At 42.3% G+C, this 14681-nt stretch overlaps 1 protein-coding gene across 1 annotated transcript in view; it reads left to right on the forward strand.

Moving 5' to 3' along the window:
- The window catches only part of PROM1 (prominin 1), a 120007-nt gene that overhangs the window by 69732 nt on the left and 35594 nt on the right, over positions 1 to 14681 (forward strand). Inside the window, exons 9-12 of the mRNA XM_056855288.1 lie at positions 2839 to 2913; positions 5732 to 5795; positions 11291 to 11450; positions 11891 to 12043. Coding sequence (XP_056711266.1) covers positions 2839 to 2913; positions 5732 to 5795; positions 11291 to 11450; positions 11891 to 12043 — 452 coding nt within the window. The remainder of the gene's footprint in view (positions 1 to 2838; positions 2914 to 5731; positions 5796 to 11290; positions 11451 to 11890; positions 12044 to 14681) is intronic.

Genomic DNA, 14681 nt, shown 5'->3' on the forward strand with positions numbered 1-14681 from the left:
GAAGTTTAGTGAAGAACCATAGAGAATTATTTCAATACATGATTACTGCTGCAAGAGTGACATTGGCAATGTTGTGGAAACAAGAAGATAACCTGGGACTGGAAAGGTGGCAAGACAAGATGGCTGAATACGCAGTGATGGTGAAACTATCCAATTTGTTAAAAGAATCGATGGAAGAATTTCAGAAGAAATGGGCGTCTTATTATGAATATGCAAAACTTAAGGTGTAATATAATAAAGTAGAAATTAGTAGGGAATAGTATTTAGATGTATAGTAATATGTATATCCTAAGTGGTATATGCTGAAATGATTAGATAACTAACTGATATGTAATAAAAAGTAGAAATAGGGAGTGCTGCAAAACCAGAAGGGGAGAATAAATATAATCAAGAATAGCTATAATAAATATTGTACAATTTTTAACTGCCGAATGGGATGTAGTGGGAATAGCTAGGAATGCAACTATAACAAAATATAGATATAATGGCACTGATTATAGAACTGTACATTAAGGTAGATTAACTCTCTTTTAACGATATAAAATGCAAGTTTTTGAAAAGGCAATTATTTACCGGAACCCCGAAAAGGGTGAAAAAAGACTGTGTGAATGCGTATGTCTGTTATTGTTTTGTTTGTTGAACAAAATTTATAATAAAATATGTTTTAAAAAAACAAACAATGAGGCCAGGGGTTCATTCCCCAGTTCAGTCCCTGACCTCTCTGTTGAAAGGGTCTCTGGTGTTGGGAAAGACATTTTTCTGCCCAAGACTCTACAGAGCTGCTGCTAGTCAAGGTAGACAGTTCTGACCTAGGTGGACCACTAGTTTGACTGCAAAAGGCAGCTTCTTATGTGATAGCACCCACTCACATACAACAAATGCCTTCAGTGCAGAAAATATAGAAGCTCATTAATCTGGCACTCGGTACAGTGAGTTGGACAAATGTACATGTACATTTTGTGTTTCAAAGTGTGTGGTTATTTTTTGCTGCATATACATATGCACCACATGGTTTGCCCACTTATAATAAGTATATTTGACAACTCCTCATCTTTCTAGAGCCTTCTGTTTCGCTAGACTGAATGTTAACCCCTCTGTGGTTATGCAGGGCAGAATTTTGGTATACCAGTCCTTGCTCTTCTGGCTGTATTGATTCATTAGCTCATGCCCTCTTGGAATGCCTCTTTTATGAGGAACTTCAATCATGTTATATCTCTCCCCTTTTAACATATAAATCTAATGCCTCTGTGTCTGATATAATGCCTTTTTTATTAAGTGACAGGGATCCCAAGGCTACATTGTCAGTGAGTCCTTATATGCCTCAAACATTAGATTTACCCTGCTCAAGATCAGTGGATCAAGGAGCTTCTAAGGGATAAAGGAAAGGAAAGGCATGTACATACGGAACCCTTTTTGTCTTTGCACGAACTCCTGAAAACATGAATTCAGTTTTTTGTTGGTTTGAATGGCCAAAACTGTCTCTCTTCCCCCTTCCACCTCAAAGACCTAGAGTTCTGAAATGGAACATCATAGTTGTAATAGCTCTCTCAGCTGTGTGTCGTTTGGGCATTTCTATGCCCCTTTTCTCCCCCAAAGGGGCCCAACTATCTTACTGAAAATTCCAGAATACAATTACAATGACCAGTGTAAACATTACAAGTATTGTTTAAGGCAGGGGTGTCAAACTCATTTGTTACGAGGGCCAGATATGACATAAATGTCACTTTGTCGGGCTGAGCCATGTGTACCATAAAATTTAATGCCAGGTACTGGAGAGACAGCCCTGACCTGGATGGCCCAGGCTAGCCTGATCTCATCAGATCTCAGAAGCTAAGCAGGGTCAGCCCTGGTTAGTATTTGGATGGGTCACCAAGGAATACCAGGGTTGCTGTGCAGAGGAAGGCACTGGCAAACCACCTCTGTTAGTCTCTTGCCATGAAAACCCCCAAAAAGGGGTTGCCATAAGTCAGCTGTGACGTGAAGGCACTTTACACACACACACTGGAGAGACAAACTTTATAAAAGACAGTCAAAGCCAATTAATAATATTATTTTTATTTAAAATACAAACATGCCTCGCCAGCCCAGATCAGGAGCGGTGTGTGTGTGTGTGTGTGTGGCTGGCTTGCAGGCCAGATAAGAGCTCTCAAGGGGCCGGATCCAGCCCACAGGCCTTATGTTTGACACGCTTGGTTTAAGGTATTGTGGATGAAGACTTTTTTGTTTTGCTTGGCATATTCCCAGTAACTGGTTAATGACCGTTTTCCCTGGTTCTATGTGTGTTTTGTGTGTTGGTGTTCTATTTGTTTAAATACATTATATTCACTCTATTTTAAATGCTGTATTAATGTCTTGAATGTTCTAATGCTGAAATGTTTTAATGTTTTGAGGTTCACCACCTTTGGAAACCCTATTTGTGTAGAGAGGTAGCATAGAAATGTTTTAGATAAATAAAAAACAAACAAAGTCCAGTGACTGTAGCCAGCTTGGAAGGAAAGGCCTGCTTGCAAGTAGAAAGGCGCAGGAAGTGGGTGTGGTTTGGAGTGCTGTTTCTAAGTGGCTAAAGGAGTGAGCCCAAGGAAGGAGGTTTTCTTCTTCTGAGCGTCTCATTGCTGAAGCTGACCACGTGTGAGAGACCACTCAGGTACCTCCTACGGAGAGCAGAATAGAAGTGTAATAAATATTATCAAAAAAGGGTCCTGCATAGCAAAGATGGCCTAAAACTGTAATGCTTTTGCAAACTGCATGTGTGGAATTTGGAACTGGAGTAAATTTGATCTGCAGGCTGGAACTAACATGGAAATGTTTCTTACTCTCACCCCCTGGGCCCTCTTATAGTTGCCTGGAGTGAGCGCTCAACTTGCCAAAGTCAATGAAGTCCTTAAAATAGACCTTTCCAGTCTGGTTCAAAAGGTAGGTTTTGTAAAAGCTTTGGGGACGGGGGTGTCTTTTATTCTGTTAATGGAAAGCTGATTGGTGCTGCTAATTTGTGTGGGTTTGCACATTAGATTATCCTGAGAAATGGAATGCAGATGCAAAGCCTTTGTGTCTGAATTAAAACTGGAGGTGCATGCCACTCTTACACATGAGAAGTTTTGCTACTCAAACCTGACAGGTTGCTTCAAGGATGATGCCTAGGCCAGAGACTTTGCACAGAAATAGCAGGCAGCCTCCTTTTTTGATAAGCGGTTTTCATATGTGCTGGTGCTAGAGGGATAGCTTCAAAACAGAGAAGGGACAAGAATTACCTGCACAAGGTGGAGGTGAATTAGAAGGAGGCAAGACGAGAGCACATAACAGACCAACAAGATTTTCCAAGTGTAAGTTTTCGAGAGTCAAAGCTCCCTTTGTCAGATAGGTATCTGATGAATAGAGTTTTGACTCTCGAAAGCTTAAACCATGAAAATCTTGTTGGCCTCTAAAATGCTACTGTACTTGAATCTAGCTGTTCTACTGAAGACGAACATGGCTACCCTCTGAAAAGACCAGAGCAGTTAATCATCCAGATGCGTAGGGGTGGCCTCCTCTGTGGCTTGGTAATTTGAGCCTAGAGGATTTTTTTACTTAGATCTGAACTAAAGTATCACCTAATAGGAAGTTATGAATTTAATATACCAGTGTGGTGTAGTGGTTAAAAGTGGTGGACTGTCATCTGGAGAACCGGGTTTGATTCCCTGCTCATCCACATGAGTGGCGGACTCTAATCTGGAGAACCAGGTTGGTTTCCCTACTCTTCCACATGAAGCCTGCTGGGTGACCTTGGGCTAGTCACAGTTCTTTCAGAACTCTCTCAGCCCCACCTACCTCACAAGGTGTCTGTTGTGGGGAGAAGAAGAGAATGTGATTGTAAGCCGCTTTGAGACTCCTTAAAGGAAGAGAAAGGCTGGGTATAAAAACCAACTTCTCCTCCTCCTCCTCCTTCCTCCTCCTCTTCTTCTTATTCATTATTTGTTGTCTGTAAGCCTCTCTATGGTGTGTTCTTATGGGGAGGTTTGCCTAGCCAATGCAGGATACTTCCTGGCTCTTAGTAATAAGCTGCAGCAGGCTGAGAAGAGAGATGTACCACACAGCCTCTCCTCAAAGGCCAAAGGGGAGGGGGGGTCTAGCTTCACAGTCTGAGAGGAAGTTTACCAAGTTAATGGGTCAGTTTCTCAGCTCTTCCTTTATTTACCAAGATCCTTTGTGGTACACAATCGGGGAACCTCTTCTTTTTGCCCCTCTCTCCTATGCAAGTTCCCCTCAGCAGTTACAGCGGCAGCTCACAGAATGGAGGCAGGCCAGGTGCTTGCGCATCCATCCACTTGGTAATGCTGCTTAGAATATTTGAAGAATGGTAGGCTGGCCATACTAAGAATTAGAGCTGTCGATTCGGTTCGGCCTGAACTGAAAAACAGCCGAATTTCCCCCTATTCAGCGGTTTTTCGGTTCGGATTCAACCGAACACAAAAAAGGGGGGGAAATGGGGAGTCAAATTCGGTGAGTTCGAGGTGTTTCCGAATAAATTCGGCAAATTCGGGCCCTTTAAACAGATCTGCGCCTTCCAGCTGGAAGGCGCAGATCTGTTTCCCCCCTCCCCGCGTGCCTTCAGGGGGCTTCCCTGGAGACGCGCGGGGGGCCCTTTAAATAGATCTGTGCCTCTCGGCCGGGAGGCACAGATCTCCCCCCCCCCTCGCGCCTTCAGGGAAGCTCCCTGAAGGCGCGCGCGGGGGGGATCTGCACCTCCCGGATCGGAGGCACAGATCTATTTAAAGGGCCCCCCGCGCGCCTTCAGGGAAGTCCCGGGAAGAGGGGCGGGGGGTCTTTAAACCCCTCTGCCCTGCCTGCGCAGACAGCGCAGAGGGGCTTGACAACCCACCGCCCCTCTTCCTGGGACTCCCGGGAAGAGGGGCGGGGGTCTTTAAACCCCTCTGCCCCCCTGAGCCTTCATGGGCTTCCCTGAAGGCGAGCAGGGGGCCCTTTAAACAGATCTGCACCTTCAGGCACAGATCTGCTTAAAGAGCCCCCCGCGCGCCTTCAGGGAAGGCCCGTGGGGGGGCTCTTTAAAGACCCCCGCCCCCTTCCCGACTCTTTGAAGTGATGAGCGCCTCCTCGGCAGGCGGCGCCCAGCACTTCAAAGACCCGGCCGATTTTTTCCACGAACTCCGGATCTCCCGCCGAATTTCGGGGATCTGAAGCACGGCCCGAATTTAAAAGGGCCGAATTTTGCCAAAGCCGAACTTTACCGAATTTTTTTTTTCAACAGCCCTACTTAGAATGAGCAGGTTCACACATGCATATTCCTCTCTTCTTGGCTGCCACATTGAGTGGTGCCTGTTGGGTCAGCCCTTGATGGCAGAGCCTTGTCCTCTGATGTCACCTCGAATGGGAGTCAGGTGTTGGGCAGTACAGAATATCATGAATTGGCAACTCCAAGTATTGGGTGTGAGCCAAGGCCTCCTAGTTCCCCCCCCCAAAAAAATTTATGCTAAAAAAGGGGTGCCACTTTCTCCTTCTGTGTGTAATGGCTGCCATTGTTTACTTACCTGGACCAGTGTGTTTGTGGATGTGTGAATTAGCTCCAAGAAAGCACATGGGTAATCAGACAGAAAAGAACAAGTCGGCTTGAAAACTTTGATGTATATTCCAGCTTCCTTTTTAGCCGCCTAACTTAAAACTTGGTGACTGCAACCTTTTCAAAAAGAGGACCTTTTGTATCCAAGATGCTCTTGGACATCTCAGTTTTTAATTCTAGGGTTATGCAGCATTTAACGATACTCCTGATTTGGTGCTCAATCAAACAAGGAACATTTTATCAGGTGAGGAAGAAAAGATAATTAGTTTTCTGGCTATGATAGTTGAAATGCTTTGAGTGAAATGTCTTAGTATTTGTTTAGCTTTTATTAGCAAAGTCCTTCTCTCTCTCTAAAAAAAGCACTCTTAAATATAAGAGTTTATGCATTGCTATTTCAATGTCTAGCAATTTGCCAAAATAATGTCCAAACTGATTTTGTGCTGAATGTTCATTGTAGTATTGCTAATACTTTTTAAAATAGAACTGGAGTGTATTTATTGTTTGTCAGCACATTAAAGAAATTGTTTATGTGGGGGGGAGGGGGTAACTTGAGGGGGAATTACCTTGAGAACAGCAATCCAGCCACGTCCTCTTGGCAGCTGATCCGGAGAAGTGGCGTGGGATATAGCTGATGTCTTGAAATGCTTCCCTGACAGGAACAGTGAATATGGTCTGCAAAGGCCTGCTGTTGTGCATGTGGAAATGGGGGGGTGGGGTGGGGGTGGAACAGGAAATATGGGTGCAGTTCAGAGAGCTAAAGGGGAGTGAGGAATCTGCCTCCTACACACTACGCACACTTGTACATATATGCAGACCCACTGTGGCCAAAAGAAATCACAATGGCTTTTCACCAATGCTAAATCTTCATGTGGAAACGCCTTAGCTAAAGGATGGCCAACTTCTGAGGCTTTGATCTGGTTTTCTGGACCACTGCTTCCTGAATGTTGGTCCCACAATTTACGCTCATGAAGTTCAAGCTTCTCAATAAAGTCTTGCTATTTAGCAGCAAGAGCTTCACAACTGAGGAGCCCAGGTAGGCTTGCCTACTTTTAAACTGGTCTCTCCAGTTTTTCCTTTAATATCCGTTTGATCTGCATCAGTTATCAGGTGATGTTATTTCCTTCAATGCCATGAAAAGCTTCAGGTGTCCATTTCTGCATATAAAACCTGTGCTAAAAAAACAGGACACTTTTGTTCCCCTGGCCATTTGGCAACCTTAAGCATAGGTACTCAGGGATAGCATTACTTACACATTTACAAATGAACATACACATTGCATATACAGTTCAAAAGAAAGATGTAATATTAAGCCAGCGTGGTGTAGTGTTTAAAAGCAGTGGACTCTAATCTGGAGAACCGGGTTTGATTCCCCACTCCTCCACGTGAAGCCATCTGGGTGACTTTGGGCCAGTCACATCTCTCTTAGAGCTCTCTCAGTCCCACCTACCTCACAGGGTGTCTGTTGTGGGGAGAAGAAGGGAAGGTGATTGTAAGCTGGCTTGATTCTCCTTAAAAGGTAGAGAAAGTTGGCATATAAAAACCAAATTCTTCTAAGGTGTGTAACATTTTAATTCTTACAACTTGAAATGATTTTTCTTTTCCTTCTGAGCAAAACCACACAAACTTTGTTAAAACACAAACACACACCATTCGTATTTGATAGTTCTGTCTGGGTCCAGCATAATTTGCTTGAGTCTGGATTTGGTCCCTAAGCTTCCATTTGGCTCTCCCTGCTTTAGAATGATTTTAATATATAATGTGTTTTTTTCTTGCATTTAAGCACTGCAGAACTAAAGCCCTTGATTAAGAGTAGCTAAATCATTAGCTGTTGGCAGAAGGACATGGTTTGGTGTACTCTGAGCACCAGAATGTGTATTAACCTCTTTTAACTTTTATTCTTGCATTGTGGACCTGTTCTGCAAATATAAGCAGCTGTTCCTTGTAAGTTTGCTAAAAACAAAATACAGTATGGATATAAACATGTGGCATACTGTGTAACTCTTCCAGAAAAAATATCAAAGCTTTCTCAAAATACCATAATTTTTAGTTTAATTAATTTAACCTGGCAGATGTTATGTGCAAAAATATTTGCTCCTTGGTAGCTGTTAATATGCATTAAGTCATTAAGCTTTTTTCCCATTGTGTTGTTTTCTGTACATGAGTTATTGTTTTCAGTGAGAGAATTAAGAATGTTCTTAACTCTCTCTCTCCTTTTGAAATCAGTGGGACTTAAGGGTGCTCACTTTGAATAAAAACAGACGTAATGTGCATACCTTAACATATCTGATTCAAACTTTATTATCTTTCATGGCAAGCTCTGAAATCCCAGGTACTGTATTGGTGTGGGGTGGTGGTGGCAATGATTAATTTGGATGGAGAAAAAGCTGGCTGTGTACAGCCCCCAACATGCCTGTGATGTTATGCAGGTTGAGCATCCCTTATCCGAACTGCTTGGGACCAGAAGTGGTCCGTATTTCAGTTCTTTTCGTATATTGGAATATTTTGGAATTTTTGCATCTACATAATGAGATATTGGGGATGGGACCCAAATTCATTTGTTTTATATACACTTTATACACATAGCCTGAATATAATTTTAAACAATATTTTAAATAATTTTGTGTACATTGAACCACCAGAAAGCAAAGATGTATCTTTCTCACCAGCATACCTGTATCAACTGTCAAACAAGAGCAATAACAAACAACAAACTAACAACGGCAGGCTTTCAGCCTCCACCTATGATGCAGAGTACACTGTATTTTATTTTTTTAGGCGAGAGGAAACATTGGAAGCAGGCAGCACAAATCTGCCTGTATGCTGGCTCGAAGGATCCATCTTTCAGATCAGTCCGGATATGGGATGTCCGGATAAGGGATACTGGACTTGTATTCCCAGATCACCAGAGCGGTTTTGCACCTAAATTATGAAAAGGCTGTAAATAAATGATCAAATGAATAAACATGCAGCCTTTAAAAAAAAAAATGCAGACAGCCTGCCTGGAGCTTTGGAAGAAAGCAAGAGTGACATCTGAACCAGTATTTGATTCACTGGTATGTAAATTGTGATACGGAAGGGCAGCCAGTTGAAGGGTCCTCCGTGAGCTCCGTATGAACATTACGCCTGTCTTTGCCTGTTGTTTGGGTTGTACCCTAAGTTTGTACCATTTCAGTTCATCATTTCAAAGAAACAAACTTGGCAGCCATCAAATTTATAACAATAACGAGCAGTGGATGTCCTTAGCCTTTTCAAGATGAGATTATCCAGTATGTTCATCCCCAGTACTTTGAACATCCTTCTCAAATGAAGAATGTATTGCAGATTATCTTAATGGAAAACTTCTGGAGGGGAGAGAAAACAATTTCTTAGGCCTCGTGTATAAAGTAGAGTTCTGGCAGATCCCTAGAATCTAGAAAACCCCATGTTTTGCTCCTGGCAAAGGATTTTGTGATCCTTTTGCAGGTTTTGTTTGTCCCCATGAAACTGAGAATGCTGGTAAAACGCCGGCTACTGCTATGTTTGGTAGAGTTGCAATTGGAGATGAGCAGATTCCTTCAGCTCCTTCCAATTAGAATTTCTTACCTTGAATTCAGAGGTTTCTCTCCAACAATCTCCTGTCAAATTTCCTGGATCTTTGAGGAGCAAAGCTCAAGGATTAAGGTTTTTTAAGTCTCAAGGGTATACAGTTCTTCTCTACTCCTGAGAATTGGAGACTGTAGGAAAAGTGCATACGTGTGTTACATCGTACAAAATAACTGAAGGCCCTTTCATTTCAGTTATTGAGCAGTTTAAAAACTGGAAAGTGAAGATTTTTGGAACACAGAGGTCTAATTTTAAAGTAGTTTCTATTCTTTTGTTTCTATGTTGCAGATAGTGCACAGCTTCTGTAATACAGGGGGGTAAACTACAAACAAACAAACAAACACTTTATTACGGCCTTGCCAGAAAAATACATATAGTTATTTCAACGGGCAAATATACTCATATACATACAATATGCTGTTACAACATAATCCTTCATTCTGGGAACTCAGTCCTAAATAGTCTGAATACATAACCACATAGCCAATGGATGCCCTTTTGAGGTTGATCCTTCACTCCTTAGGAATACTCTTAGATTGACGGATTTTAATCGCTACTGCGCAGAACCTGGCAGTGGAGGATGTAGCCTGCTTGGGGGGTAAACTAACAATACTTCCTTCTAAATTATTAGTCGTTTAAGCTTGTTAAAAGACCTCCCCCCATTATCTTTTTGGCTTCTATTTTGCAATGTGCAGGTGGTTTTTGGGAACGCAGTATCTTGGGGTCACAGATGTGTAGACCTACGGGATTTTAAGCAGACATTCCCAGTGTTCATAGTAAAAATAAAAACACCGAAAAGCATATTGCTTTTGGACAGCTGATTGTATGATTGGCCATTTGTTGGGGGGGGGGGAATCAAAATTTGATTGAGAAATCTGCCTAACAGGGTTTCCTAATCATCCCTAGGAATAACATCTTTTGCACAGACCCCGTTTAAGAGTTCAGGAGTTAGAAGGATCAAAGCTGTACTCGTGTATGGTTCTTATTGACCTCTGGTAGGGCTTGTACAACACCCATTCTGTGGGCCTGATTGTACTTTCTGGAAGAAATCGCAACCCTCTGAATTTCGGGTGCCCTCTTGCACTCATGCCCTGTGGGAAAAGGAATTATTCAACTGTATTGTTCAGAGTGTGTTTGACCAAGGTGTCTGAGCATCTGATCTGTCTCCAGAATGAATCGGTGTGGGGCTGACTGGGCATCATTCAGGGAAACACCAATTCAAGCAAACATTGTGCAGCTCACTTGGTTTATTGCTGAGAGAAAAACGTGATGGATTGAGTCCCATGGATCTGTTGTGTTCATATTGCCACCATCCTCGGTTCTGCTAATAGTGAAGGAAGGGACTCTCATTTAGTGGCAGAACAGATCTGTAAGATGCAGCCCAATGTCTTCAGTCTTATTTTCTTGACAGCCTTCTACCTGGATTGTACGAATTCATACTAGCATGTCAGGAGGAAGGCTAGATTAGATATCTTCTCCCTGATGTCTTTTCTATATATGCAAATCTCCCCCCCCCCCAAAAAAAATCTTGTGATCTGCCACATGCATTACAATCCAGAGAGAGCTTTCCCACCTCAGCGAGAACTAGTTCATAGGTTTGTTATGAACATTTTTCTTTGCCATCAAGTCACAGCTGACTTGGCAACCCTGTAGGGTTTTCAAGGCAAGAGACATTCAGAGGCGGCTTGCCATTGCCTGCCTCTACATAGCGACCCTAGACTTTCCTTGGTTGTCTGCCATCCAAATACTAACCAGGGCCAACCCTGCTTAGCTTCCAAGATCGTGACGATTTCGGGCTAGCCCTGTGCCATCTAGGTCAGGCCTTGTTATGAACTCTTTTTTTTAATGCCATCAAGTCACAGCTGATGTTCGGCAAGGCAAGAGACGTTCGGAGGTGGTTTGCCATAGCCTGCCTGTGCATTCAGAAGCAGAAAATTCTAACTTACATCAACATGCATAAACTTTTTTTATTTTGCATTACATTTTGCTTGCATGTGGTTAAATGCTCTCTTACAATGGAATCATATTTGTGGCTTGCTTTTCTTCATGCTTTGTTATGCTTCATATGGCTGCAAGTCAGGAAGTCTTTTTGTTATTATGTAATTTTATCCATTGCAGCTATATGACGATTATCATAAATGTGCTCATTTTTTTCAGATATAAAAAATGTCCTGGAAGCCATCGGTTCAAATATCACAGCTTTTACTAAAACACTTCCTGTCCAGCAGATACTGACAAACATCACTTTATACCTTGCTCAGAGTGAGGCATATGTGGAAGAGTATTTTCCTTTAGTGGAGCAGTATGACTTCTACAGGTATGTGCATACCATTTTGGTAATAACGTGCAAAGACTGTTGTGGCTGTACTTCTAGGACACCAGGGTCTAACACCAATGAAACTTCTATTCCTCGAACTTAAACTGGTGACAGTGTCATGTTTGGTGAAAGAACCTTAGTGTAGTAAAATCCACAGCAAAACTGGAGGAATCAACATGGCTGCTCTGGGGCATTCCATGACAGTGGGACACGGGTATATTGGAACTGTTCATATTTTTACATTCCTAACTTGTTTTGTTGGTTTTAAAAAATAGAATTTAAACAATTAAAAAAAACATTCAGGAGTTCTTTTACTTTTTGCGTGTCTTTCTTTGCCATCTCATCAGAGACGGCTGCTTTTTCTCCTTGATCGCCTGGTTAAACGTCGTACCATGCTGTTATGTTTGAACCGTGAAACTTGTCTTTGTCGATTTGCTCAGGTGGCTGTGTTGCTTAATTCTCTGCTGCATGGTGATCCTCATCCTTGTCTTTTACTTCCTGGGATTGTTGTGCGGTACCTGCGGTTTTGACAAAAATGCCACACCCACAACGAGAGGCTGTATCTCCAACACTGGAGGGAACTTCTTGATGGCGTGAGTTCTTACCCTGTTACAATCTCGCCTGGTTGACAGGGGGGGTAGAATCCAAAGAAGAAGAACAAAACTAAACCTTCCCAGTCCTCCTTTGCGGGGCAAGCCAGGTTTCACAGAGCATTGTGTAAGCTTTTGGGAATCAGCTTTTCTTTTCCAGTTGGGTTTGCTTAAGATAAAAATGTTTAAACTGTCTTTCTAAATTATGGAATTCTTAAGAGGATGAGAGAGAGAGTGCGCAGGTATAGCATAGGAAATGTGTACCACACTTAAAGTGAGTTAGTGCAAAAAAAACCTTACATTAACACAGAGTTCTGGTGAATATGTTTACATCTAAAGCTGGTTTACAGGTTACATAATCTAAGGGTGTTCCCAAAAATGTCATACGTGAATGTGTTTGCAAATACGTGTGTTTGTCAGATTGGAGAGTGAATACAGCGTGCTGTGGAGGGTTTCCATCATGGTAAGCCCAGATTTCCTGCCACATAGTGATGTAACCTTCATTTGTATCCAGAAGGTAAAATACATTGCAATAAACTGAACTCAGGGCATTTTAAAAGCTTATTTTCGTAGGGGAGACAGGCACCAGATCTGTTGTTGCTGTGAAGGAACCACTCTTGTCTATCAAATAATAATTTTTAAACCACTTGGGCAGTTATTAACCTTAAAAATACTAATTGCAATATAAAAAGGAGCCTTCCTCTGTGCTTTCTAAAGCCAGTTTGTTTTAAGAAGGCATTCAAAAATCCATGTGAAGTTCCACAAGATAATGGGGCAGGAAGTGGTAGGCTTGAGGAGAATTTCTCTAAAAGGTGAGAGGTAATTCACTGTCTTCTGTTGATCATTGTCTTGATTTGCATGTAGGAAAGTGGACGTTATGCTTCGCCTTTTTAATTTTGCAGATTTTTGCTGTGCTTGTCTTTTATTTAGCACATTTTAACCGTTCTTCGTCCAAGAAGACCAGGGCAGCATACATAGTTTTTTCTGTGTTTTAAAATTGTGTGGATTGTTTACCGCCTCAGGGAACCTAAGTTGGGTGGAGAGACAACACACAGGCGGTTTAAATTAAATAAATGGTTTTTATCCCTTTCCCCATTTCATTCAGACTACAAACCTGTGAGGTAGGTTAGACTGAGAGTGTCTGGTCCAAGATCATCCAGTGAGTTTCATGGTGTGTGGGAATTTGAACCTAGACCAAGATTCTTAACCTCTGTGCCACTGTCTGTCAGGCTGGAAAAAGGTGAGCAGAATCGTGGACTTCTATGAAGCTTGGCTGTCAGTGTGGCTGTCTCCTCTCCCCACCTCAGGGGGCTTTTAAAAATATCAAAATGGCAGTTGAATAGTGTTATATTGATATAACACTACAGCAATATGTCTATCAGGTTCTTTGAATTCACAGCTTTCATTTTTTAAAAAGTCTCTAGCCCCATCGACTGCAGTGATATGCCTTTTCCTTTATATCTTCATATGATGCACCCCCTATATTCTCCCAGCTCCCAGTAATCAGTATTTGGTGCTGGGGGGAGGGAAATCGCCTTACTTTTTATTATTCTGCCAGAGAATGTTAAGTGAAGATTATTTTTCTCCTTCTGCAGTCCCCACATTTGACCTCAGAGAGAAATAGGACACAAGAGGCTTCTTAACTATAACAAAGTAAACAGGGAAATTTATTAAACAGTATTCACAAGAAGGATTTTGAGGTAAGGCTGAATTGGAGGGAAAGCACAAAATTATGTATATATATATACACACACACACACAAAATAATAATAATAATTGGTTCTTGTAGGTTATCCGGGCTGTGTAACCGTGGTCTTGGAATTTTCTTTCCTGACGTTTCGCCAGCAACTGTGGCAGGCATCTTCAGAGTAGTAACACTGAAGGACAGTGTCTCTCAGTGTCAACTACTCTGAAGATGCCTGCCACAGTTGCTGGCGAAACGTCAGGAAAGAAAATTCCAAGACCACGGTTACACAGCCCGGATAACCTACAAGAACCAATGAACTCTGACCGTGAAAGCCTTCGACAATAATAATAATATTCACCTCAGAGAAAGAGCTTAGTTTAGATTTAGCTTAGATGTTTTCTCAAGTTAAGTTCCCTCAGTTCTCAGTTTATAAGCTTAGTTCTGTTCCTCAGAACTCTCCCAGATTCAGTTTTACAGACTCTGTTCCCAGCCTAGCTATCAAGAATGAAGAGACTTTCAATCTTATTCCCAGAGAACGACAGAAGTATGAAGATTGACCAAAACCCCTCTTCCAGTTCTCACTGAACTATCCCACACCAGTGGCAGTAATCCTCCACACACCCCTGCCTCCGGGATAGCTCTGTCCCAGAGACTAATTCTCCTTTGTGAGAAAGGGCCCTTTTCCACCCAATCTCAATCCTGTCGCTCCACAGGTTGTGTGTTTCACTAGCTTTGGCTACACCGAACCCTCAGGTTCACAGAGTTGTTCACAGCTTCCTGTTACACCGGTCCACAAGCTCAGAATTATTCTCAGCTTCTTTTCCGTCTCGTTACCAAGCTCAGAATGCTTAATGCCTCTCAGAGCTCAGATTGTCAGCTCTTTGGCTTCGCCCACTCTTGGTCTCTCCACTTCTGCTGACGCTTAACCCCTTGTTCGTCACACTCCACAACAGG

Source organism: Euleptes europaea, chromosome 9 (assembly GCF_029931775.1).
Source record: "Euleptes europaea isolate rEulEur1 chromosome 9, rEulEur1.hap1, whole genome shotgun sequence".
NCBI classification, from domain to species: domain Eukaryota; kingdom Metazoa; phylum Chordata; class Lepidosauria; order Squamata; family Sphaerodactylidae; genus Euleptes; species Euleptes europaea.